The 24,537-nt window shown below is 50.7% G+C and overlaps 4 protein-coding genes across 7 annotated transcripts; 2 read left to right on the top strand and 2 right to left on the bottom strand.

Moving 5' to 3' along the window:
- The first annotated feature begins 24 nt into the window (after positions 1–24).
- LOC120949319 (activating signal cointegrator 1 complex subunit 3) lies at positions 25–7,544 on the top strand. Its single transcript, XM_040366540.2, has 7 exons — positions 25–497; positions 578–845; positions 938–6,153; positions 6,232–6,400; positions 6,534–6,700; positions 6,787–7,241; positions 7,308–7,544. Exons 1-7 carry the CDS (start codon positions 370–372, stop codon positions 7,448–7,450), a joined length of 6,546 nt encoding a protein of 2,181 aa, XP_040222474.2. The 5' UTR covers positions 25–369; the 3' UTR covers positions 7,451–7,544.
- A 50-nt stretch (positions 7,545–7,594) lies between these two features.
- Positions 7,595–14,604, bottom strand: LOC120949325 (phosphatidylserine decarboxylase proenzyme, mitochondrial). 3 transcript variants are annotated; one of them, XM_040366552.2, is made up of 8 exons: positions 14,179–14,604; positions 10,833–11,047; positions 10,600–10,739; positions 10,366–10,523; positions 9,653–9,794; positions 9,243–9,570; positions 8,643–8,853; positions 7,595–8,575 (listed from the first exon to the last, which is right to left on the bottom strand). In XM_040366552.2, the coding sequence occupies exons 1-8, from the start codon at positions 14,205–14,207 to the stop codon at positions 8,431–8,433; spliced, it is 1,368 nt and encodes a 455-aa protein (XP_040222486.2). In that variant the 5' UTR covers positions 14,208–14,604; the 3' UTR covers positions 7,595–8,430. The 3 variants fall into 3 exon arrangements, with proteins under 3 accessions (XP_040222486.2, XP_040222485.2, XP_040222484.2); XM_040366551.2 differs by having other exon boundaries at positions 10,600–10,742; XM_040366550.2 differs by having other exon boundaries at positions 10,600–11,047.
- Positions 14,605–15,351: 747 nt separating this feature from the next.
- On the top strand, positions 15,352–23,193 carry LOC120949323 (facilitated trehalose transporter Tret1-like). Of its 2 annotated transcripts, none has more exons than XM_040366544.2 (6): positions 15,352–16,499; positions 20,556–20,774; positions 20,993–21,300; positions 21,400–21,628; positions 21,695–22,528; positions 22,610–23,193. In XM_040366544.2, the coding sequence occupies exons 2-6, from the start codon at positions 20,770–20,772 to the stop codon at positions 22,965–22,967; spliced, it is 1,734 nt and encodes a 577-aa protein (XP_040222478.2). In that variant the 5' UTR covers positions 15,352–16,499; positions 20,556–20,769; the 3' UTR covers positions 22,968–23,193. The 2 variants fall into 2 exon arrangements, with proteins under 2 accessions (XP_040222478.2, XP_040222480.2); XM_040366546.2 differs by having other exon boundaries at positions 20,559–20,774.
- LOC120949331 (mediator of RNA polymerase II transcription subunit 29) lies at positions 22,984–24,202 on the bottom strand. Its single transcript, XM_040366566.2, has 3 exons — positions 23,662–24,202; positions 23,509–23,596; positions 22,984–23,432 (listed from the first exon to the last, which is right to left on the bottom strand). Exons 1-3 carry the CDS (start codon positions 24,072–24,074, stop codon positions 23,226–23,228), a joined length of 708 nt encoding a protein of 235 aa, XP_040222500.1. The 5' UTR covers positions 24,075–24,202; the 3' UTR covers positions 22,984–23,225.
- Between the last annotated feature and the right edge of the window lie 335 nt (positions 24,203–24,537).

Below are 24,537 nucleotides of genomic sequence, written 5' to 3' on the forward strand. Positions count from 1 at the left end.
TACACACCACATGCCACCTGGGCGAATCGTTGCCGTGAAAGCCGGTTGACAGGTCGCTTGACGAGGAATGCAAAAATTCTTCTTGCGACAACGTTTGCAATTGCAGAAGTAGTGTACCTGCTTATTTCGCCAGGTTGGAAATCGTCTGTTTCCATATCAGTGCCGGTGACTAACCGCACGAAGGCAGGCTCGAGAGCAGGGTGGAATCCAGTGTGTATCTTCACTTACACATTGCACGCGAGTGTATCCGGTTGCCTAGGAACTATCGTGCAAAGTGCCACATCCGCTCGCCTAAATCGGTGCTAAATTGGTGCTAGCTTATAATCATAAGTAGTGAAATAATTGCCGGTGCTCAAAGCTTGCGCAAACATGACGGAACTGCCGAGACTTACCCGGGCCATGAGAGCCAACACCGACCTAGATGCACAGCGGAACCTGACCCAGGATCCGAAGGAACGAGCCGCCATACAGCTGTTTCGCAAGAAAGAAGTAACCAGGTAGGGAGAGTGTGTGGGAGATCAGGTGGAAGTATCCTCGTTTCGATAACACTCACGGGTTCACATTGTTCTCCCCCAAGTGGTGTATCGTGGAAGGAGCTGAAACTGTTCATCAACAGTAACGCGGATCACAAAGTAGGCGGCGTTCTGTCGAAGCAGCTACGCGACCTGTGGGAACTGAGCCGGGAGATGGTGGGATCGGAAGAGAATGCCGAACTGGTGGACGAGGCAGCTATCCTGGTGCTGCGCCTGTTCCTCGATCAGAAGGTCGTGATGATGAAGCATTCGTCGAAGCTGAAGAAAATGTTCGGTCAGGTACCGAACGCACTGATTAACAAAATGTGTACGGTAAGGAGCAACCTCATTGGAGGCTTACCCGTAGAGCCAGTCAACCCGCAACACTGGTTAATAACGTTTCCTTTTGTTCTTTATTTTTTTAGTTGGTCTTTGATATCAGCAGCAATTTGAACGCCGAATGTCGGGAATATCTCGAGGAGAAAGAGATCACCACCAATGGTCACGCGGAAACAGTGTGGGGTGATGATATCGAGTGCTCGTTATCACTCGATCGAAAGCAACACGATCACAGCAAGCTGACGGATCTGTCCCCCGTGAATCCGCTGGACAGCCAGGTGGCACAAACGTTCACGATGAACTATGACGCCATCCAAAAGACGACCGAGCCCGTTGCGGGGTCGTCCGGAACGGGCGGAGCAAAAACACAGACGGAAAAGTATACACGCAGCTGGCTGGCCCAGCAAGTCCCACCCGATCTGGTGGACAATCTGATGACGCTACTCAAGTCGGCCAAAACGAACGACGAACTGCAGATGGATCTGTTCGACTTTCTCGGGATGGAGTATCTGGACGTGATACCGGAGATACTGCAAAACCGCAAGCATCTGATCGAATCGGTAAAGGCACTGAAGCAAATCAAGGTGATGAAGAAGATCCAGCAGAATTTGGAAGCGATGCAGCACGCCCCCGCCTATCTGATGCCGGTCACGATACAGACCGAGTCACAGAAACAGATGCGCAAGCAGGTGACGAAAGAGCAGAAGAAGTTGAAAAAGTTCCTCAACGAGGCATCGGTCGAGAAGGGCGATTGTACCGAAATCGATCCGGTGCAGCTGCGTGAAAACTACCAGAAGAGTTTGCTGCTCGCCGCACAGATGCCACAGCTGATGCTGGAAAAGATTAAGGCACGGGGAGGGGTGCTGCCGATCTCGAAACCACCGTCGAAGCAGGTGAAGTACCCGAACGTGTACGATTCGTACAGTGAGGCGCGCAGTCACGTGGGCTTCATCGCGGGCAACAAGATCGTTCTGCCGGAAAATGTCGAACGGTCGGATAACAAGCTATTTGAGGAGGTGAAAATTCCGGCCACCGATCCACCGCCCTTGACGATCGGCAGCAACCGAATCAAGGTTAGCTCGCTGGATGAGATCGGGCAGATCGCGTTCAAGGGATGCGACGAGCTGAACCGCATCCAGAGCGTCGTGTATCCGGCGGCGTACAATAGCAACGAGAATTTGCTTGTCTGCGCACCGACCGGTGCGGGCAAGACAAACGTGGCCATGCTGACGATAGTGTACACGATCCGGCAGTTTGTCGACCAGGGTGTGATCCACCGCGATCAGTTCAAGATCGTGTATGTAGCGCCGATGAAAGCGTTGGCCGCCGAAATGACGGCCAATTTCGGTCGCCGGCTACAGCCGCTGGGAATATCGGTGCGGGAACTGACGGGCGATATGCAGCTGACGAAGGCCGAGCTTCAGCAGACGCAAATGATTGTTACTACGCCGGAAAAGTGGGACGTCGTCACGCGCAAGGGTGCTGGGGACGTTGCGTTCATCAGTTTAGTGAAGCTGCTTATCATCGATGAGGTGCATCTGCTGCACGGTGAACGTGGTCCCGTGGTGGAGGCACTCGTTGCCCGAACGCTGCGGCTAGTGGAATCGTCCCAAAGTATGATTCGCATCGTTGGTCTGTCTGCCACGCTGCCCAACTACATCGATGTGGCCCGGTTTCTGCGAGTCAATCCAATGATTGGGCTGTTCTTCTTTGATTCCCGCTTCCGACCGGTTCCACTGAGCACCAACTTTATTGGCGTGAAGGCGTTGAACGCACTGAAGCAAATGTCGGACATGGATACGATTTGCTACGAGCGATGCATCGACATGGTACGCCAGGGCCACCAGGTGATGGTGTTTGTTCATGCGCGCAATGCCACCGTTCGTACGGCCACACTGATCAAGGATCTCGCCCAGCAGCGGGGACACATTAATCTGCTCGTACCGGAAAGCAGTCCGGACTATGGGAGCGCCCTGAAGGTGGTGTCGAAAAGTCGCAACAAACAGCTGGTGGATCTGTTCCAGAACGGGTTGGCAATGCACCACGCCGGAATGTTGCGCCAGGATAGGAACTTGGTGGAGAAGTACTTTGCCGATGGATTGATCAAGGTGCTGGTGTGTACGGCCACGCTGGCCTGGGGTGTTAACCTGCCGGCCCATGCCGTCATCATCAAGGGGACGGAGATCTACGACTCCAAGCACGGCACGTTCGTGGATCTCGGTATACTGGATGTGCTGCAGATCTTTGGGCGAGCGGGTCGCCCACAGTACGACAAGAGTGGCGTCGGCACGATCATTACCACGCACGACAAGCTGAACCATTACCTGTCCCTGCTAACCAATCAGTTCCCGATCGAATCCAACTTTATCCAGTGTCTGGTGGATAACCTTAACGCCGAGGTAACGCTGGGCACGATCAGCAACGTGGACGAGGCGATCGTGTGGCTCAGCTACACGTACCTGTTCGTGCGCATGCGCATGAACCCACAGTGCTACGGGCTGAATTACGACGATCTGCGCGAGGACCCTTCGCTGGAGGTTAAACGGCGGCAGCTGATCCACACGGCCGCGATGGCGTTGGATAAGGCGCGAATGGTGCGGTACAACGATCGCACCGGCGACCTGAACGTAACGGATCTCGGTCGTACGGCGTCCCACTTCTACATCAAGTACGATACGGTGGAGGTGTTCAACGAAATGCTGAAACCGATCATGACCGACGCCGACATCCTGCAGATGATGTCGAACGCGCACGAGTTCCAGCAGCTGAAGGTGCGCGACGACGAGATGGACGAGCTGGACGAGCTGACGCACATTTGCTGCGAAGTGCCGGTGCGCGGTGGCAGCGAAAACATCCACGGCAAGGTGAACATTCTCATGCAGACGTACCTGTCCAAGGGTATGGTGCGCTCGTTTTCGCTCATGTCCGACATGTCGTACATTACGCAGAACGCGGTACGCATCGCTCGCGCCCTGTTTACGATGGTGCTGCGGGCGAACAACCCGATCCTGGCCGGCCGTATGCTCAATGTAAGCAAAATGTTCGAGAAACAGATGTGGGAGTTCCAGACACCGATGTACCAGTTCACCCTCCTGCCGCTGGATGTGGTGGACAAGATAGAGAAGCGTGGCCTAAGCGTGCTCGCGCTGCGCGATATGGAGGAGAAGGAGATAGGGGACTTCCTGCGCAACCATCGGTATGCAAAAATGGTGAAGCGCTGCGCGGAAGAGTTCCCGATGCTGGAAATTGAAGCGACGCTGCAGCCCATCACGCGCACCGTGCTGCGGATACGGGTGTTTATACGGGCGTCCTTCCGGTGGAACGATCGCGTGCACGGAAAGACGGCCGAATCGTTCTGGATCTGGATCGAGGATCCGGAGAGCAACTACATCTACCATTCGGAGTACTTCCAGATCACGAAACGTCAAACGATGCGCCAGGAGGAGCAGGAACTCATCATGACGATTCCGCTGAAGGATCCGCTACCGCCGCAGTACTACATTCGCGTGGCGAGCGATACCTGGCTCGGTAGCAACAATCTGGTACCGCTGTCCTTCAAGCATCTCATCCTGCCGGAAGTGCATCCACCGCACACGGAGCTGCTGCCACTGCAGCCGCTGCCGGTGACGGTGTTAAACAACCGGAAGTTCGAATCGCTGTACAGCTTCACGCACTACAACCCGATTCAGACGCAAATCTTCCACTGTCTCTATCACACGGACAACAATGTGCTGCTCGGGGCACCGACCGGGTCGGGCAAAACGATCGCCGCCGAAATGGCAATGTTCCGCGTGTTTCGCCTGCTGCCCACCGGGAAGGTGGTGTACATCGCACCGCTGAAAGCGCTGGTCAAGGAGCGGATGGACGACTGGAAGGTGCGAATCGAGCAGAAGCTGGGCAAAAAGGTGGTCGAACTGACCGGGGACGTTACGCCGGACATTCGCGCGATCAAGGAATCGTCCGTGATCGTGACCACGCCGGAAAAGTGGGACGGTATCAGTCGCTCGTGGCAGACGCGCGATTACGTGCGCGATGTTGCGCTGATCGTGATTGACGAAATTCACCTGCTGGGTGAAGATCGTGGCCCCGTGCTGGAGGTGATTGTGTCGCGCATGAACTTTATATCTTCGCACACCGATCGCACGGTGCGCATCGTTGGCCTGTCGACGGCGCTGGCTAATGCACGCGATCTGGCCAACTGGCTCGGGATCGAAACGATGGGTCTGTACAACTTTAAACCATCCGTCCGACCGGTTCCACTGTCGGTGCACATACAGGGATTCCCGGGCAAGCACTACTGCCCGCGCATGGCCACCATGAATCGGCCCGCGTTCCAGGCCATTCGACAGTATTCACCCTGCACCCCGGCGCTCATATTTGTGGCCTCCCGTAGACAGACACGCCTTACCGCGCTGGATCTGATATCGTTCCTGGCCAGCGAAGACAACTCCAAACAGTTCCTGCACACGTCGGAAGAGGAGATGGAGCAAATCCTGCAGAACGTGCGTGATAGTAACCTGCGGCTGACGCTAGCGTTCGGCATCGGTATGCATCATGCGGGCCTGCACGAGCGCGATCGAAAGACGGCCGAGGAGCTGTTTTTGAACAGAAAAATTCAAATCCTCATCGCCACGGCAACGCTAGCGTGGGGCGTGAATCTTCCCGCCCATCTAGTGATCATCAAGGGCACGGAGTACTACGATGGCAAGCTGAAGCGATACGTCGATATGCCCATCACGGACGTGCTGCAGATGATGGGCCGCGCTGGACGACCGCAGTTCGGCAACGAAGGTATCGCCTGCGTGTACGTGCAGGATACGAAGAAGAATTTCTACAAAAAGTTCCTGTACGATCCGTTCCCGGTGGAATCTAGCCTGCTGGCCGTGCTGCCGGACCACGTGAACGCGGAAATAGTGGCCGGAACGTTGCGTACAAAGCAAAGCATCCTCGACTACCTGACGTGGACGTACTTCTATCGCCGGTTGTTGCGCAATCCGACCTACTACGGGTTGGACACTACGGAGATGGAGAACGTGAACTACTTCCTCTCGGAGCTGATAGAAACCGTGCTCGATAAGCTGATTCGGGCCGGGTGTGTCTTGCTGGAGGAAGATAACAGATCGCTGATGGCGACATCGATGGGGCGCATTTCCTCGTACTATTACCTATCCCACATCACCATGCGTCACTTTGCTGATACGCTACGGCACGACATGAACATGGAAGAGTTGCTGCGCGCGATGGCAGATGCGGCCGAGTTCGAGGAGCATCCTGTGCGCCACAATGAAGATTTGTATAATGCGTAAGTTGACACGGGAAGAAGGTGCATTGGTCGAGCGTATAATGATCTCACTCTTCTCTCTATCTGTGGCCTATTTAGTGATTTAGCCAAACTGTGTCCCCTGAAGGTAGATCCACTATCGGTGGACAATCCGCACACGAAGGTGTTCCTGCTTTTGCAGGCACACTTATCGCGCTTGCCGCTACCGAACTCTGATTACGGCACAGACACCAAGTCGGTACTCGATCAATCAATACGAATACTACAGGTATGTAGCGTTTATCATCGTTTCCTTACTCACACTCACTCGAAACCGATGCGAACTGGAATGGGCAATAATGTCTAATCATTTATCGCGAATTTTGATTATTTCACTTCCGTTGTCCATGCTCCATTTGTAGGCCATGGTCGACATTAGTGCGGAAAGGGGTTGGCTTGCAACTACCCTGCGGATACAGCAGCTGATGCAGTGTATCATCCAGGCCCGCTGGCTAGACGATCCGGTAGTCATGACGCTCCCGAACGTGGAAGCCTATAATGCGGCTATCTTCAGCCAGATAAAAACAGAGTAAGCAGCTTAGCTGGGCCCGCTTGCACATAGCAGGAATTGAAGCTTAATTTGATAATCTACGTTATCTCTATCCCCATCGTTAGCTTACCATTCCTGACGCTTCCGGCGTTGAAAGAAAAATGCAACCGGAAGTACGAGAATTTGGCCGCGACGTTAAGGCAGGAGTTTGAGGAGCCGGAAATTGAGCAGATTTACAAGGTGATATGTGAGCTGCCGTCGCTGAACGTGCAGATTTCCGTGCGTGGACCGTACGGCAAGGATGGGGACGTGGACCGGCCCGTCCAACAGCCGATGAGCCGTGACCAGTGGATCGAGCTGTACGCCGATCAGGAGTATGTGGTTTGCGTGCAGCTGATACGGCTGGGGGCGTTCGAGTCGCTCAACATTCACTGTCCCAAGTTCCCCAAGGGCAAGGACGAGGGCTGGTTCCTAACGCTCGGCCACCAGGCGGAGGGCGAAGTGGTGGCGCTGAAACGATGCGTCTACCGCAGCAATCGCAGTACTCATCAGTTGTGCTTTTATGCTCCTTCGCGAATAGGTAAGTGAAAGTGTTGTACATCTCTGGTGGTGCTGTATAATCAGTTCCTCTCAATGTTCACTGCAGGACGATGCATATACACAGTGTACCTGGTATCCGATGGCTATATAGGGCTGGATCAGCAGTATAGCATACAGTTCGAAGTGGTGCCACCACCGGAAGGCGAAAAGGATGGATTGCAGCAAGTACTTGCGAAAGGATTCTGGTAAGCCGCGAACCGTTTGGGTGCCGAGGTCTACGAACTGGGAGAAAACTTAACTTATGGGTGGTGAAATATGAAGAAATACACGAAACACAAACAAACCCAATCAGAGGAATGGACTCTTCGGAAAGAAATACAGGTAAACAAACACAGTTTTTAATAGTTATATTAACATAAAAATATATTCCTCAAATGAAACACCGCGGCAGGAACAATTGGTTTCAGCTAACGTACAGTTTTCGTACGATCTCGTACATTGCTAGTAGTTTACAAAATCACCTATACGTAAAAGGTTCACCTAAGAACCCTTTGGGTAATTGAGGTCAACAGTGGGTCCGTCTTCTTCTTTTTTTTACAAACTGGTTAGAGGTCATGTATACGCGTGTATGTGTTGGCAATAGCTCGTGCAGCAATCAAGCGCGGGATTGCTCACGGTATTTCACATCACATTTAAATCACGATCGTGCAAAACGTTCTCACTCTCTAAAGCACTTTGTATGCATGTGTGTGTGTGTGTAGCACGCTGTTTAAATACTACAAGTCTTTACAGGCTCTCGTCGTCTCCTATCGTTTGTCATACGCTCCACTGACAGCAATCGGAAAGCAATCCCAGTCGCGTACAATATGTACTACTCTTACGGTATTTGCAACTAACAACGCACGCACATCGGTTTGCCCAGTGGCCGGGCTGTGGTATGCTTCGTGCTTCGTGTGTCCGTTCGATCGACAGCAACTAGTTAAACAAATGTTTTCCCGATAGACTTCGCTTCGCGTTCGCACGATCACTTGGCGCGATATTTTCTAAAGGATTAACAACCGCAAGCAACGATCACGCGCAGTTGTATCAATATTGTACTTAGGCTTGGGTACGGGTGTAGATACACTTTAAAGAAATAATTGTTAACTAAAACTAGTTTCAACCTGAGACACTACCAAGACGAGAACGAGTTCCGTTTTCATACTGCATGAAGTAATCGGTGAATACTTTTACACAGTGACCGCTGCGTCCACTGCGTCCAAGGATTGAATCGCCCGCTTCACTTCCTCGGGGTTTTCCACTGCTTCTTCCGTACCTTCGAACGTTCCTAACCGCTCTCCGACCTTGACACGCTGTCCGGGGAAGAGGTTGAACCTGTGAACGGGAATGGCGATGTTTCAATAACTAAAATACAAAGCTCAGCAAACGGCAGCGCACTTACTTGAATTCTTTCGGTGCTTCGAAGATAAGCACAATAGTACTGCCCATCCGGAACTGGCCAACTAGTTCGCCCTTCTCCAGGTACTTGTCAGCAGGCATTTCCAGCTCGTCGTACTCCTTGTGTTTGTGACTGCCGCAGGCCAAACCGACCCATTTGTTAGTTTTCAGCTTCTCGTCCATAAAAATCTCCACCGAACCGACATTGGTTGCGCCTGGAAAAAAAGGAAAAGGGAGAAATGTAAATTCCCCTGTCAGCATTATCCCACGACCCGGATCTTTAGTTCTCACGCCACCCTACCGGATTGTGTGTTATCAACCTTCATTCATGATTCGCGCGGGAATCCATCGATCGTACGATCGTACGACCGAGCAGATCTCGCAGAGCCGACGAAGAAGACGAAAACAAAAAGAAAACCTCCCGGATCCCAAGCCAGCCAATTGATAATGATTACCGCATCACTATCATTTCCAGGCCCACACCTTACCGGCTTTCGGCTGAACTCTAGGTGATAAGCGAACCCTCCGGGGCTAATTGTCGGTCAGTTAGTGGAGTTAGTTAGATCCGGGTGAAAAGAAATAAAAAAAGCTTCCCCCTCCTTACCGACAGCGGTGTAGCTGAAGAATCCGTGCTTCCACTTGCCGATATAGACGGCCCGCTCGTTGAGACAAAACAGCCCCGGAATCCAGCCGGCAATCTTCGGACTGACGGAGAGCAGCTCGCCGGAAAAGTGCCTTCGCAGTTCCGGTTTCCATAGCGTCGGCGAGTGGAAGCGGTGATAATCTCCCGGCGCTAGATAGATGACGCACTGATACAGCACGCTGTCGGGCGAGGCGTTTTTCTTCACCTTCTCCACCATCTCGGGGGCGTCCTTGGTTGTCCAGTTCGGTGGTCCCAGGAAGGCCTCTAAACTGTACGATACTCCTTTGACCTGGTGGTATGGTGGCGGGCGATCACGGATGTGGTCCAGTTAGTGAACGTTCGTTGCGATTTGCTTTGAATGGTGGTCTTACCTGTTCGATTAGGTTGGAATTGGCGGCACCGAAGTGCAGAATTCGTCCATCACACGGTGACACGAAGCTGGTCTTGGGATCGATTGGTCGAGCGTCTTCCTTGAGAGGGCGGGTGAAAAACTCTCCTAAGCTTCGATACTCTCTGCGTTGACGGAAACACGGATACAAACATATTAGTACAAAGGAACGCGATAATGAACACACATGGAGGTGAGAAAAAGAGTTGAAGTACATAGAGAAAAACCATTTTGCAGCATAAAAAGGAAGCATTTTTAGCAAAGAGCCGATCAAGAAAACTGATCAGCAGAAGCCAAAAGAACAGGTTAGGCAAAGTGAAGCGATTAATGAAGCACACAGTTCAACAAACACCTTTTAAAAGTTGATGAATGCAAAGGAAAAAAGCGAGCTAACACCCAGAAAAAAGGACAATTATCACCAAACACAACGACACACACTGATAGTAAGAAGAAGTAAGCAAACAGTCAAAGATCATTTTAGAGAATCTTTCATCGGATCGTGTGGGTGGCTTATATCAAACAACAAACAAAAAAAACATTACCTTCATTCTTTTCTAAATGTAATAATAGATTATCTGCAAGTTGTACTAAACAACGAGTACTTGTAACGCCCGAGCGGAACGTCGTTCGTTCGCTGGGAACAAATACGAAGGGACAAACATACTGGTTCTGTAAGGAAGCACACGATGTACTTACTTGAAGTTGTCTGGGGCCGCTTCCTCCATCTTTACACCGAACGTGTTCGAGTAGAGCCCGTACAGCATGGGCCGCACCGGTTTGGGAACTCTTCGATCGGCCATCCAGCCCCAGCAACGGCTCATGAGGCGCAGGGGCAGCGAGCAGTACATTTTTGCCTGCAATCCATACAAATACCGTTTGAGTTACTCTACTTCGCAACGTGCTATCGGCACATCAACTGCCATTACTTACCTGCCATTTTGCGGCGGTTCGCGGTAGGCCCTTCTTATCGAGTTCACGATTGTGAAGGTGCCACTTTGCTGCCACCACCATACAGATACCGATGGGTGTCCAACGAAGAAATACACCACGCCAGGTCAGCCAACCGCCGGCTGCTAGTAACCACCAATCCAAAACCGATAATATAGTCCAGCCCGCTCCTGCCTTCCAACTCCACTTTCTGTAAACTTTGCTACGGGATTTACCTGTCGTCGACTGATGGTGGAACTGCTGCTGCTGTTGCTGCTGCTGATGATGATGATGCTGCTGCTGCTGCTGATGGTGATGATTGTGCTGGTTTGTGGAGGATGAATTCGGCTGCTGCTGAAGCTGTCTACTACCATATATTGACCGCTGCACAATAGTCCATCGCGCAGACCACTGTCGGGGGTTTGGCTTTAAGTTGACCGCCTTCGAGAACCTGGCGCACGCGAAAAGAAACCAAGAAACAGCGAAACAAACGTTGAGAATAAGGTTCCGTCTGTACGCAAGGAGTGTCATTTGCTGCATCTTTCACAAGTTCGTTCGTGACTGGGCCCGGCCCGGGACAAAAATTTGGACTGCGAAACGACGGTGCACAACGATCAACTCCACGCGCCCACAGAAACAATGTGCGCACGGTTGCTCGCGCGAATCCCCACTCACGCGAAATCAGACCATCCCCAAAACGCGCGCTGCTGTGGATCGTCGGAGCGATCGCGCCCGGCTCAATTGGTTAATTTAATATCCAGCATTACGATTCGCAAGATATCCAGGCACCAGATACACACACACACACTCAGGAACGAGCGCAAATATTATTCACGATTGCGAGACCTCGACCGAAACGCGAAAATCTAATCAAAACCCAACACGGCTGTACCACGCGCAGCTGGATACTAAGTCTAGCAGTGGAAGTCCATCGTGCGACGTACGCCCGACGACTGGTACGCGTGCGACAATGTAAATTACACGAATCGACTCCAGCCGACCGAGGCAGGGACAGAAATAACAACCAGTGGAAAGGTTATGGCGCACATGCTGCCCAGTGGATCAGCGGAATCACGTGTTGCTACTGCCGTTTGGATCAATCCATCCATCCGTCGGTGTGTCCCCGACAGTGACGCGCTACCTTTTGGCGTGGACGAACGCAAAACACTGCAGCGCAGCACGTGCTTCAAGCCATGCTACCTGGCCACTGGTAACGTGTCTGACCCTGGCATGTAGCTGCACTTGCACACTAGGCTAGGCTCGCGAAAATAGACACACAGAGGACAAGCGGCCAGTAATAATAGCAGCGCGTACTGTTACAGTTTATCGATTTTTCCCACATTTTGGCGACCTGTGGGTCCCGGGATTCCCGCAGAGGAGCGGAACAGCGAAAGAGGAAGTGCCTTTGTTTGGAGACACTTGTGCTTTAGTGTGGCTTCCAAGTCTACCAGGCAGAGAGCCACGATGCACGTCACGATCCTTATCGTTGGTCAACAAGCTCCAGTCACAGCTAGTCAGAGTTCAATATCGGAGATGATAACAACACATGCCCGTGTGCAGGGAGTTGGCTGGAACAGAACTGGCACCAGATGCTGGTCGCAAGGACAAGGACAAGGACAAAGCCAAGGACAAATCATTGCAACCATTACAATTCCTAATTTTACTCACTGTGCAAACACAATGGTGTACTTCCGCCAGCACTCTTTCACAACACAGACTTGCAACGACACTGCACGGGAAGATGATACTGCTAATTTGGCAACTAGAGATGCCCAAAAGCAGCAACCTTCGCGAACGACGACAATCAATCAACTGTTCCCGGGGTGGCAAATGGCAAGCGGTTAAATTTTTGGCGATATTAGCCCACCTTATCTAGCCACCGGGAGGCTATAAAGCATCCACGGGGTACGGGGTAGTACGGGGACCGGGGCCACTTTATCACGATCCCTAGATATCAGTGACTAATCGGGTGGGGTGTTGTGGATTTCCTTCGATAGGGCGGCCGGCACCTGTTGTTTCTGGAGTTGTTTTTGCCGTTCGGGGTATGAATGAAGCATGGAAAGCATGCATGTGTTGTCTATCATCATGTGTGTGAGGGTGCGCAAGGTTTGCGCAAGACCTTCGCAAGGGGTTAGCGTTTCCTGCAGGAAGGTTCTAAGGATTTGCAAACGTATGTTGGCTGGTTGTTGGCTGCTGTTGCTGAAAGATATGCTCATGTTTTTGGAGTTTATGTTTACTTTAAGTCATCAGCAACGAAACATGAAGCAACGATTGCGGTAATATTTTATTGTTTCCTGCGATAACTCACACGCACACCAAGCCTGCTTTTTTATATAGGAGATAATGAAATTGGCTAGAAAACATATGCCTGGATAGGTTGAGATAGGTTCAAAGCTAGGCACCCATTTCCTGCTATCAACAAACACATTCATTGATCGCTGTTTCATATCGCGTGCGAATATTCGCAAACACATAAAACTTATCAAAGCGGAAACGCTTGATATTTCATTTACAACGGCTCTCCCCCTAAGGAAGTGCACTAAGCACAGTTGATTGGGTTTTTTCCTATCTGAGACGGTTTATACCAAATTGGGAAATTACATGAACCTCCAACTGCTCTGATGAATGTTAAATTGACCAAAATCTTCATACTTTTTATAGATACTCTCCAGCAAGGCATGATCGGAAGTCAACTAGCTATGCAGAGGTCCTTGGCCTTGGCCCACACAGGTGAACGTACAAAATCCCCCTTAAAAAAATGGGCATTCCATACCAAAACATACACCGATCCAGTTTGTTGACCCTTGTGACGATGATGGCAAGCTTAGCAGCATGCCGCCGCCGCCTTCTCCCACCATCAGCAGCTGATAATGTTCAACGCGAGCAACCAATACTCGTGTAGCGTTAGTAACATACATTCCTACGACACCCGACCCCACCCGAGCTGCCCAGTTGCCGGCGTTTAGGTGACCTGCGCTAATCATGCGCGCGACTCCACATACTCTCCCACATACATACATGCACACATACCCTAACCGCGCCGCGAAGCACATGGCACCATGAGCGGTGGGCTGTCGTCTGCAGGAGAATACGCGTTCGATTTGTTTTAGGCCACGCGGACAGGAAATTTCTAGATTAGGGAAGATTACGACGGGAGAGGGTGAATGGTTGTATAATCAATGCTTTGCAACGGCCGCTTCATGGTGCAGCAGGGATTTGGCTGCTACCTTTTCGCAAGCACTTTTTAAATCCAACTCGAAAAGAGAAAGTTTTTCTAATCTTTGGTTCTTAAAATGGATCGATCTTTTCACTTTTTCTCCCCCGACTTCACACAACATTCTTGATCGTGCTGTCTTCTTCACTCATGGCAAACACAGAAACATATGATCGATGCGGGAGGAGAGCGAGGAGGCAATCGTTGCCATGGAAATGGTAGCTGTTTCTTTGTTCGAGCATCAACGTAAATGCGTGTCCAGGGCCGAGCTAGGTCAATTGATGATTACTCGCGTTTGGTTAAATTGGTACGTCCAGCTTAGAACGAAAACACACGCCCCACCATGGTGTTGTAATTTAGAAACTTACAGTCTATATTTTGGCATAAACACGGCCATCCTGAACGGCAACTGTTTCCTTGTGGTGCTACTGCTGAAGTACACTCGCTCTTTTCACGCACTGAACCACACGCTCGGACAGGTCGATCGTCTTTCGCGTTCGATCGAACGGAACGATTTGTTGCGCTGTTTGCACGGCTGCTACTATTTAAACCACCTTCCGAGTCGATCGAGCTAGATGCACTGATCGCGATCAGCTGATTTGCGCCTGACCCGTTCTTTCCGCGCACTTTCCAGCGGGTGTACTGGGCGTTTGCTGCGTGGTTCGCAGCGCAAGAAAAGTAACGGAATTGCGATTATAATTCACAATTTTGGCTATTTTTGTACGATTTTATCAGCAATTGAGTGTGCTTTATCTGTGCGAGGGATTTGTTTTCTTTTCACCCTGTTACGCTTTGTTGATGTCAATGTCAGCTGTCAAACGGCGTGGACGGTGGAAGGTCCGTAGGTCATGGGCCGAATGTTCTAAAACTGAAATGTAAAAATAACATGCATTTTTAGTACATTTTAATTAATAAATATATTGGAATAAATCACAATCAAATAAAAAAATACTTTCTAACGAAGCTGGCATACAAATTGCAATAATAGAGAGTTGAAGATTTAATTGCAACCACAGTGGTTCTACACTAGTCGATCTGGGGCGTATTCCGAATGATTTGCTCGAATGGAAGTGTTCGGGTCTATTCGAGAGCTGCTCGAATATTTAAAAAATCGAGATGGGCAACGAACGTTTTACCTAGGTTGAATCAGGGTTATTGTTTACGCGATAAAATACAAGAAGTATAAACAATTAACCATTTCGGTTTCCTTTTGCAGCGATCGAATGAAATGGAATGACAAAACTAAGGCGTTTGTGATAGAACTGAACACTTAACATTGTTTAATAAGGTGGACCACGTGCTACTAGTACCCTGACACGTGGTAGATCTTATGCACCCTACTTTTCTATTTTCTTGAAGTTTATAAGACTCACCCCCTTTACTGAGAATGCATTTTTTTGTTCATGTACATAAAAAAATAAATATCCAAACGACAGTTACTGCCTCCAGTCTATTGCAGACACGTGGGGGCTCGAACGTGCCATGTTGAACGTCTTCTTTGAGATTTTAAAAATTCATATTCTATTACAATGTTTGCGTTGCAGGCTAAAGCGTGCAATGGATTTGTGTAATTTAATCATCTCTAAGCTTGATTACTGCGAAAGATAATGCATCCTTTATCTCGCACTGGCTTTAGAATGGTGGAAAGCGATAGGTGGGAAATATCAATGCAAGTAGTGCACCCATTATCTGCAATGGCCTCATCACCATCAGCCAATGCAAACGAACCGGAAGCAACGAAGCTGCATGGACAAACAACACAAACGCAAACGGTTTCCATTTTCACTACCCACCTTCTTATCAATCGGTCGTCTATTTTCCATCTCTCACCATCCTCCCCCACCCTCATGGTCTACATTTTTTCCAACCTACGGTAAAAGAAGACTACAATTAGACTGCAAATCGCGCGCTCGGTCATAATGCAACTGCGGATTCGCTACTCCGGTGCAAGGTCGTCAAGGCAGTTGCGAAATGCCTGCCTGCCTGCCAGCCTGCTACTACCCGTTGACCCTTCTGCCGAGAGCAAAAACCATGAACCATCCACGGGCGGCACAATGGCCGCAGCTTTTCTTAGCAATATGCTGGTATATTATGCTGCCGCGATACCGCAAGATCACTAGGCGTGCATGTGGCACCACTCAAACACGGTCGCTCGGTCGGTCGCTCGGTCGGTCGGTCATCCCTTCCCCTTTTGTCGTCCACGGGCTTCGTGGTCGGTGATCGTTCGTACGGCTCCGGGGCCCGGCCCGTGCGGTGGGTACGGTTTTCAGCCTCCGGGACCATAACCGCGGTTCAGTTTGAATTACACCATCGGACGGCTCACACGCACTGCGCTGTCGAGTGGCTCGTGTGCCTGGCTAACACAGACGCGTGAGCAAACAGCTCGAGTTCGAACTCCACCACCGACGGACAAACTTTAGGCCCGCGGGCAACAACATATCACGCGTGCGACAAGTGTGAAAGTAAAAGTGTGTCGCACGGAAATTCGGCAACAAACAACGCACAAAACAACAACGGAAAGGACAGATGTTTTTTTTGCGCAGGAAGGAAGCAGTGGAGTAGTGCAGTGAAGCGGCATTTGTGTGTGAAGGTATCCAAAAACAAACTCGTCAATGTAGATCGTTGTTGATCGCGACTTTGTGTTTTGGGCCTTTTCAAAATTGTTTAAAAATAGTGCGCAAATACTACGGTTAGTATAATGGGAATATTGTAGAAATGCATACAATTATAGTGATCGCGGTAGGGGTGAAGACGTTGTACTTGTGGGTTAGTTGTTTAGCTAGCTAAATCAATATGTCAGTGTCGTAAGCTTTGTAAGCTCAGCTGCTTCCGTTCTGCAGTACCGTTCGTTTTAATATGCATTCAATCCCACACATGTACACGATAATGACCGACCCCATGCCATGCTAGAAAGGCTTTCCAACACGTTTAATTAACCGTTTGATGAGCGCGGTGCGCTTCTTCTCTTACCTTTGCGGAACGGGAGGGGGTACTACTTCGGACGCCGGTCCCGAACGGGTGAAAAGTGGGTGGGAAGGAGTGTACTTACCACCTACACGCATTTGTGCATGCAAAACCTGTCCCGTGTGTGTCCGGCCACCGTTGTGCCACATATTAACAACACACACACAGACACACCTCATCACGCTCCCGCCGCCCGATCGAACCTCTTTGCGCGGATCTTTCTTTCAATGCCCGCTCCATGCATCACGGCGATCTCGAAACGTGTTGTGCAACTAATTTCTCCAGCAGTCGCGCCAGCTGCGCAGATGCGTCGACCGGGAATCGTCGTCGTGGTTGAGATTTAGGTTTGCAATAGGTTTTAATTTCTTCTTTCCTCTCCGAACCGGACACCGGGAGATTCGGTGTCCGGGTCGGGCAGGTCGGGCCGGTTTGATTCGTTTTTGTTGTTGTTGTTGTGCTGTGCCGTTTCGGAACGGGTTCCGGATAGAGAGATAGAGGTGCCATGATGCTCCTTTTTTTAAGATATATGACCCCATCTATAAATATATGGCCGTTGGGCCGATGCTGCTGCTGCTGCTGCTGCTGCAGTCGGCCAAATTTGGAGCTTGCGGAAAAGATTGCTAGGTCTTGTTTTGCTGTTTGTGTTTGTTTTTTGTGCGTGTGTGTGTGTGTGCGTGATTCGATCGCGATTGCTGCAATTACATGACGCGGTCAAAATTTGCCTACAAAAGTTCAAAACACAATACAATTCACAGTTCACGATAGTGTGGCGGTGGTTTTTGTTTTTTTTTGTGCTGGCTCTTTCCTGTGTTTGTTTTGCCGATGGCGGAGGGATTTGAAAATATACGCCCGATCATGGCTGTGTGTGTCGAGCGATCGTGGAGCGAGGGACCCATCCATCACTCAAGGACATGAACGAACGGTTTCTAGATTTTTCGGACCTCCTTCCCGTGGCCGTGGCACCTTGGCTCGGATCTTCTATCTTTTCGGCATGGAAATGGAGGTGTAGGTGAAGGAAGAATTGCAAAGAGGTGGAAATTATGCTCCGCCATCAGCAGTCGAGAAATGAAAGGGGAAGAGAAGGAGAGTAGAGAGATCGCCTGTTTTTTCGTCATCGAATTCTTCGACATCCATCTCCACGAAGGTGGCAGGCAGGTGTAACAACCACTCTGCTGGAACCTGCTGCTTGTCAAGGGAGGGATTAGATTCGTAAAAGCAAATAGCGGGAGAAAATGCCATCCAAACCTGGAGGGAGACTTGTCTACCAGGCTTCAGTTGTGCTTTCTTCCGCACAAGCCACATTGAGCCATCGGACCCGGCAGGGGGAGTATTCAATTTCGTTGGCCCGGGGAAACCGCTGAAATTAACATCCGCCAACATGGTGGTGATGATCGATGGTGGATCATGCGCACGAGCCGTCGTACCACTCAACCCACACAGAAACACCCCGACTGTCGGCGCAGTGGTATGTGCCGGGCAGCAAGGGGTCACGAGAGCCCCTGTAGCATGTGTGTACTTGCGATCGATTGCTTACGATAGAGGCCGTGGGAGCGATGAATCTTTCTAGACGCGCTAGGTGATGGCGAATTGTTATGTCCCTTAGCAATTGTTGCGTCGTCTTACGCTGCTTTTGCCTCGAATAAATGAGATTTGTGCCCTTCCTGGTTTTTGCCTCCTCTTTCTCTCTCTCTCTACCCCTATCATTGCGAAGGCAGAAAAGTGAATTAGACGTACTGTAGAACATGGTCACCCAACTGAATGAGGTGAGGATCTATAAAGTGTCTCTATTGTGTGAGCGGGAGATGTAGTTGAAGCTTAACGCAGAATAGGAGGAGAGTACACACACACACACACACACACACACGTAGGCCATTTACATAGATCCATTAATCCCATCAATCAGTCAGCCAAGTCAAGGTGGCGATGGTGGTGATGGTCCAGGGTAGAGGGTGCACTAAACCTGTGCAAACCAACAAATTGAACTGAACGGGTCATCTCCCTTCCCCGAAAATGGCGCTCATCATCATCATCGCATGGAAGCAGAGATCGCGAGGATTAGCCTTGACCGGGACCTGTTCTCGAACCCCCTACCGTACTTATCTGGTGTATCGTGACAAGTTCACTTGTAAGCTCGCCGGCTTCATCCGATCGTATGGATGGAGCTGGAGGAAGGATGAGGGAGTCTGCGATGCGCTCCGATGCACAATTGTACCTCATTAGAATTACATTTATGGGCGAAACTCTAAACGATCGCACTAAACTTATTACCCCGCGACCGTTCGCTCGTTCGCACGTTCTCAGCACGCAATGCAACACACGGGTTGAGCAGAGAAGAGAAAGAAAAGTCACCGTCGCCATCATCATCATCATCAACAACATCGATCATAGAGCGAGTCGCACTGTGTCGTCAAGCGAAAACCGGGAATACGAGATCGTGCTCGAGGTAGGCGACGGCGCTGACGGTTCTGAACGTAGCGTGCGTGTGTCTACCTAGGAAGCGTTGGAAGCACAAGTTCTACGCTAGATAAACAAACCTTGAACGGTTGCGATAGGGAGAGAGACCTGTCAACGTTAGATTTCTATGTACATTTGTGCCCGAAAGCGACTTGGAATTGCAGCATTTGCAGGAAGGCACCGTGCGAGCGTACAGCGCTGAAAGAAAGTGAAAGGCATTTAGACGCGCTTTGGAGGAGCGATCGAAGCTGGTGGACAAACACCACAAGCTGTACAACATATTTCAGCTTCATTTAGGATCATTTGCAAAGGAATGACAATAAGCGGTGGACAATGCTGGTGGCGATTTCTACCGTACACAAACTCTAATCGTCGTTTAGAGAATTTACGACCGTTTTTTTTCCTCCTATGCCCGTGGCACCAATTTCCAGCGCACAGAAACCTTCATGCAAAATTAGTCACAGCTCGGATCGGCCACGGGTGGGCAAAGTGCAGAGCCTGCAAGAGACACGTTTTCAGCATCTCTCTCTCTCTCTCTCTCTCTCTTCTTCCAGTCGTGTTTTTATCGGCGCGTTCTGATCGCTTTCAAAATCTGTCGCCACCGTGGCTGAGCGTAAATGTTGGTCAATGGTGCGGCACTTAATGGCACCACGAGCCGTACATGTGTGTGTGTGCTCTTAGGCGGGTGCCGTGGGTTTGGACATTCAGGTGACTGATCTCGTTCAATGCACGCTTCACCGTTCTGTGCCCGCGTGCGTACACACTGTCGCACAGTGTCCCAAAACGCACCCGAAGAAGGATGTGGAGATTCAATTTGCTCTCGATTGCGCCACCACCACCGATCGGTGTGCGCAATTTCCAAATGCACGCGGTTCCTTTTTGCGCCCATTTGTACCATTAGATAGACAGCGGGCGCGCGCTCGCTCGCGTACGAACCGGTTCGATTCGGTTCAGCTGTGATGGCGCTGCGCGAAAAAACCCATTTGCGGGTCGTGTGCGCACAGCTGCTGCGTTCTCAGAAGCCACCAGCAAATCAAAACATGTTGTCAGACAAAATCAATTTTATAGACCCGTAGACTAATCAAAACATACGGTACAAACGATGGGACCGTTTTACACTGTAATGTTGTTTCTTTTTTTTTTAAACGGTGGGTGCCAGGGAAAGTGAGGGACATGGTCACGAGAGGTCTCTTGTGTCCTCCAGCTTCAGCTTATCAGCAGCAGCCTTACTACCGGCTCTTTCAACGCCGCTGATCGGGCCTTTCAACGGGGTGGCCTCCTTATAATCTGCTTCTCGGTTTCTGATACGCTTCACTCTTGCCTTCAGCAGTCCATCGACGTGACCTGGACCATCGAGCCCGTGGGTTGGAAAATGTCGATCCACTAACAACAGTACGCAGCAGCAGCAGCAGCAGCATCGAAAGCGACCAATTATTATCAATCGTACTAGATTGTGCACTCATCATCATCGTGCGTTGTACTCAAGAATTGATCCTGCTATCATTATCTGATCTACGAAACCAGGCGTTCCGAGTTCCATCATGGGGTAAGTACGGGTTGACGTACGGGGTACACACAGTCATACGGGCAGATCGATTGGATTGAAAAGCGCAAGAAGCAAAGCAAAAACGCACGCGCGCGCAAAAGATCATCCCTTATCTAAAACCCGAGCTTGGGGTTGTAATTCTCAATCGAAATATTGCCACCGGCACGTGCGTTACTGACCGGCGTTTGCCTTTTCTTCTTCCCGTTGGCCTTTTGCAGCAAAACGGCCTACACAATAAATGGCTCCACCAACGGGCGGGACGAGAAAAAGGTGCGACCTGACGACAAGATGGCAACACGGCTCGACGGTAACGATAAGCAGCAGCAGCAGCAGCAGCGACAGGAAGTGAGCGCGTTCCGCCGCATCCTGCCACAGATACTGGCCAGTACGGCAAAAAATTTCCTCCTGCTTGATCTCGGCATGGCGGTCGCCTTCCCGACGATCGTCATTCCCGCACTGCGGGGCATAAAAAATCGCGCCCCGGACGAGTTTCTCCACTTTACACCCCAGCAAGCGTCCTGGTTTGGTGAGCAGCAGCAGCAGCACCTTACTTAAATTTGGCGGCGGCAGACCATCATTTCTTAAAATTCCTCCCCCTTTTTGTTGTATTTCTGCCGCACAATAGGAAGCATTGCCTACATCTGCCAACCGGTGGGAAGCGTTCTGTCCGGAATCATTCTCGAGCCGCTCGGGCGCAAGCGATCGATGATTCTGGTCAACATTCCGCACATTATTGGCTGGTTTATGTTGCACTTTGCTGGGTCGCTGGAGGAAATGTACACGGCGGCCATACTGCTCGGACTGGGCGTCGGCTTCATGGAAGCGCCGATCGTGACCTATGTTGGGGAAATTTGGTAATTACGCTGTCTTTTGCTGTTTGTAGCGCCGGCTTAACCTTAGTCTTTCCTTTCATCCATCAGTCAACCATCGATCCGCGGCATTCTGACGTCCTGTGCCGGTGTGGCCGTGATGTTGGGCTTCTTCATGGTGTATTTGCTCGGGACGGTAACCACCTGGCGTACGACGGCGGCCATTTGTGGTGTCATTCCGATCGCCACGATGATTGCGATCTGCTTCGTGCCCGAGACGCCGATGTGGCTGCTGTCCAAGAACCGGGCGGACGATGCACTCAAGTCGCTGCAGTGGCTGCGTGGCTGGGTGTCTCCGAAGGCCGTCGAGCAGGAGTTCCAGGAGATGAAGCGCTACAGCCTGCATTCGGCAAAGTGTGCCATCTGCGAGAAGAGCGGTTCGACGACCACCTGCCAGCATCCCCCGCTAACCGAGTGGACCAAGCTGAAGGAGCTGACGAGGAAGCGTAACCTGCGCCCGTTCGTGCTGGTGATGCTGTTCTTCGTGTTCGGTCAGCTGAGCGGGCTGACGGGGATGCGACCGTATCTGGTGCAAATCTTCCAGGCGTACGGTGTGCCGCTGGACGCGAACTGGGCCACCGTGTCGACGGGCTTGCTCGGGCTGATCGCTAACATCGTGTGCATGGTGAGCATCAAGTTTGTGGGAAAACGGCGGCTCGCCATTACGTCGATGGCGGTCACAGCGCTGTCGTGCATTTCGCTGTCCATCTACGCTTTCAACACGTTCCCGCCCGGTTGGACGTCGTTCGATAACCATCCCGGTACGAGCCACATCACATCGATGGGCTACATTCCGATGGTGCTGTTCTTCATGCTGGCGTTCTTCACCAGCGTTGGCGTGCTGCCCGTGCCCTGGATTTTGCTCAGCGAAGTGTTTCCCTTCAGGTACGTCGTCGTGGGCGAGTGAGGGATCGTGAAATTGGCAGCTTCAGCAGTCTCAACACACTTTCACTTTTCAATTTACAGAAATCGCAGCCTGGCGTGCGGTATTACGGCCGCCCTGCACTACGTCATGTCGTTTGTGACGACCAAAACGTACTTCAACCTGGAGAGTGCGCTCTCGCTGCCCGGTGTCATCCTGTTCTACGGCGTGATGGGCATGGTCGGGCTCGCGTTCGTGTACTTCTTCCTGCCGGAAACGGAAAAGCGCACGCTGGAGGACATCGAGCTGTACTTCTCCGACAACAAGCGCAAGCTGACCGACATCTACATTCCGCGACGAAACCGGGACGAGGAAATGGTGGCCGTCGTGTCCAAGCTGGCCGAGAAAGCGATGGAAAAGCAGGGCATCGACAACGCCGTCTTTACGGAGGGCGATAAATAACCGTAAAACCCGTATCTAATTCCTGAATTGCTGTATAGTTGTGTAAGCTTAATTTTATTTCTTAGACGATCGTTAAGACCGCTACCACGAAACCAGACTGGATCCCGTGCGGAGGAAAAACGAACTGGACCCTTCCTCTCCACCATTCTCGCTCATGCGCTCATTCCTCTATGTATGCCATAAAGAACAAATAAAGTAAACCATTATCCTTCTCTTACCACCGTAATGCCACCCTGGGCTTCCGTTCGGCTTCGGCTATCATTCGCTGGGGGAAATGTTTTGCGCGGCGCATATGAGCGTATCGTGGATGTCCTTCGCGTAGCCGATCTGCAGCTTCACCACCTCCAGGTACTGATTGTACGTGAGTGCGTTCGTTTCTGGCAGTGGCGGCTGGCTCGTGGCCACCGGAATGGGAAGATACTGCTGCGACGAGGTACACTGCTGCATACACAGTTTGGTCGTTTTCTGGGGAGAGGCGAACGGAATGGGAAGAATAAACGATATTGATCTATAGAAACACTTTTCTCCTCCCTTTACTCACCAAATTTAGCTCGATTTGGTCACAAATCGAATAAAACTCCTCCAAATGCTTATCAAACCGAGGGGCATTGTTCAGGTCTACCGTTTTCCTGCCGTGTGAAAAAGGGAACTGTCATGAGAATCGGGCGCCATCTAAGCAACCGAAGGAACTTACGATCCTGCGTCGGCCAGTGTGTTTTGCTGGATGAGCTGGGCAGCTGTTTTGATCGTAGTAGACAGGGCGTCGCGAAGCGGTCCGACCAGGACCTTCACTTTGGAAATGTTATCCACCTTCTCGGTTTGCTGCGCTTGCTGCTGGGCGGATTGGCTGTGCTGCTGTTGCTGCTGCTGCTGTTGCTGAACTTGCTGCTGTTGCTGCTGTACTTGCTGTTGTTGCACCTGCTGTTGCTGGACTTGTTGCTGCTGCACTTGCTGCTGCTGGGCTTGCTGCATCTGAGGCGACTGCATCATCCCGGGCGCTACACCGACTCCTCCCGGTCCGGGCATACCAACGCCACCGACACCGCCCGGACCGCCGGGTACACCGACACCTTGCTGCTGCATCATCATGCCCATTTGGTTCATCATTTTGGAGAGCGTTTTAAACCGGTAGCCGTGGTTTACAGGTGAGTTTGAGCACGAAATGTACGTTTTATCACACGGAAGTCTTTGTTGGCTTGTGGGCAGTCGATTGACGAGGGTATTTATTGTAAACAAAGTCAAGATGAATAGATTTTGACGCGAAGGCACGGTGTAGAATGCAACCAAGCGGTATAAACTTTTCCGTTGTGTGAAAAATTTCGCCATTGAAATGATGAAATATTTCAAACAGTTTCAAATCGTTTCAAATTTAAAATATTTCCGTTATCGGGGCGTAACGACCTTCGCAGCATGGTTCGTACAGGAGTGACGGTTTGGATGAGAATCGAACCTGTCAGGTCTTTTTAAAACAAATTTTAAAAAGATGTCTTATATAATTGTTGTTGGTATAATTGTTTGTTTTTTATTGGTAGTTACATACAGACTTATAAGATTTATTTTAGTACAATGT

The sequence above is a fragment of the Anopheles coluzzii genome, chromosome 2 (assembly GCF_943734685.1).
Source record: "Anopheles coluzzii chromosome 2, AcolN3, whole genome shotgun sequence".
In the NCBI taxonomy this organism is placed as follows: Eukaryota; Metazoa; Arthropoda; class Insecta; order Diptera; family Culicidae; genus Anopheles; species Anopheles coluzzii.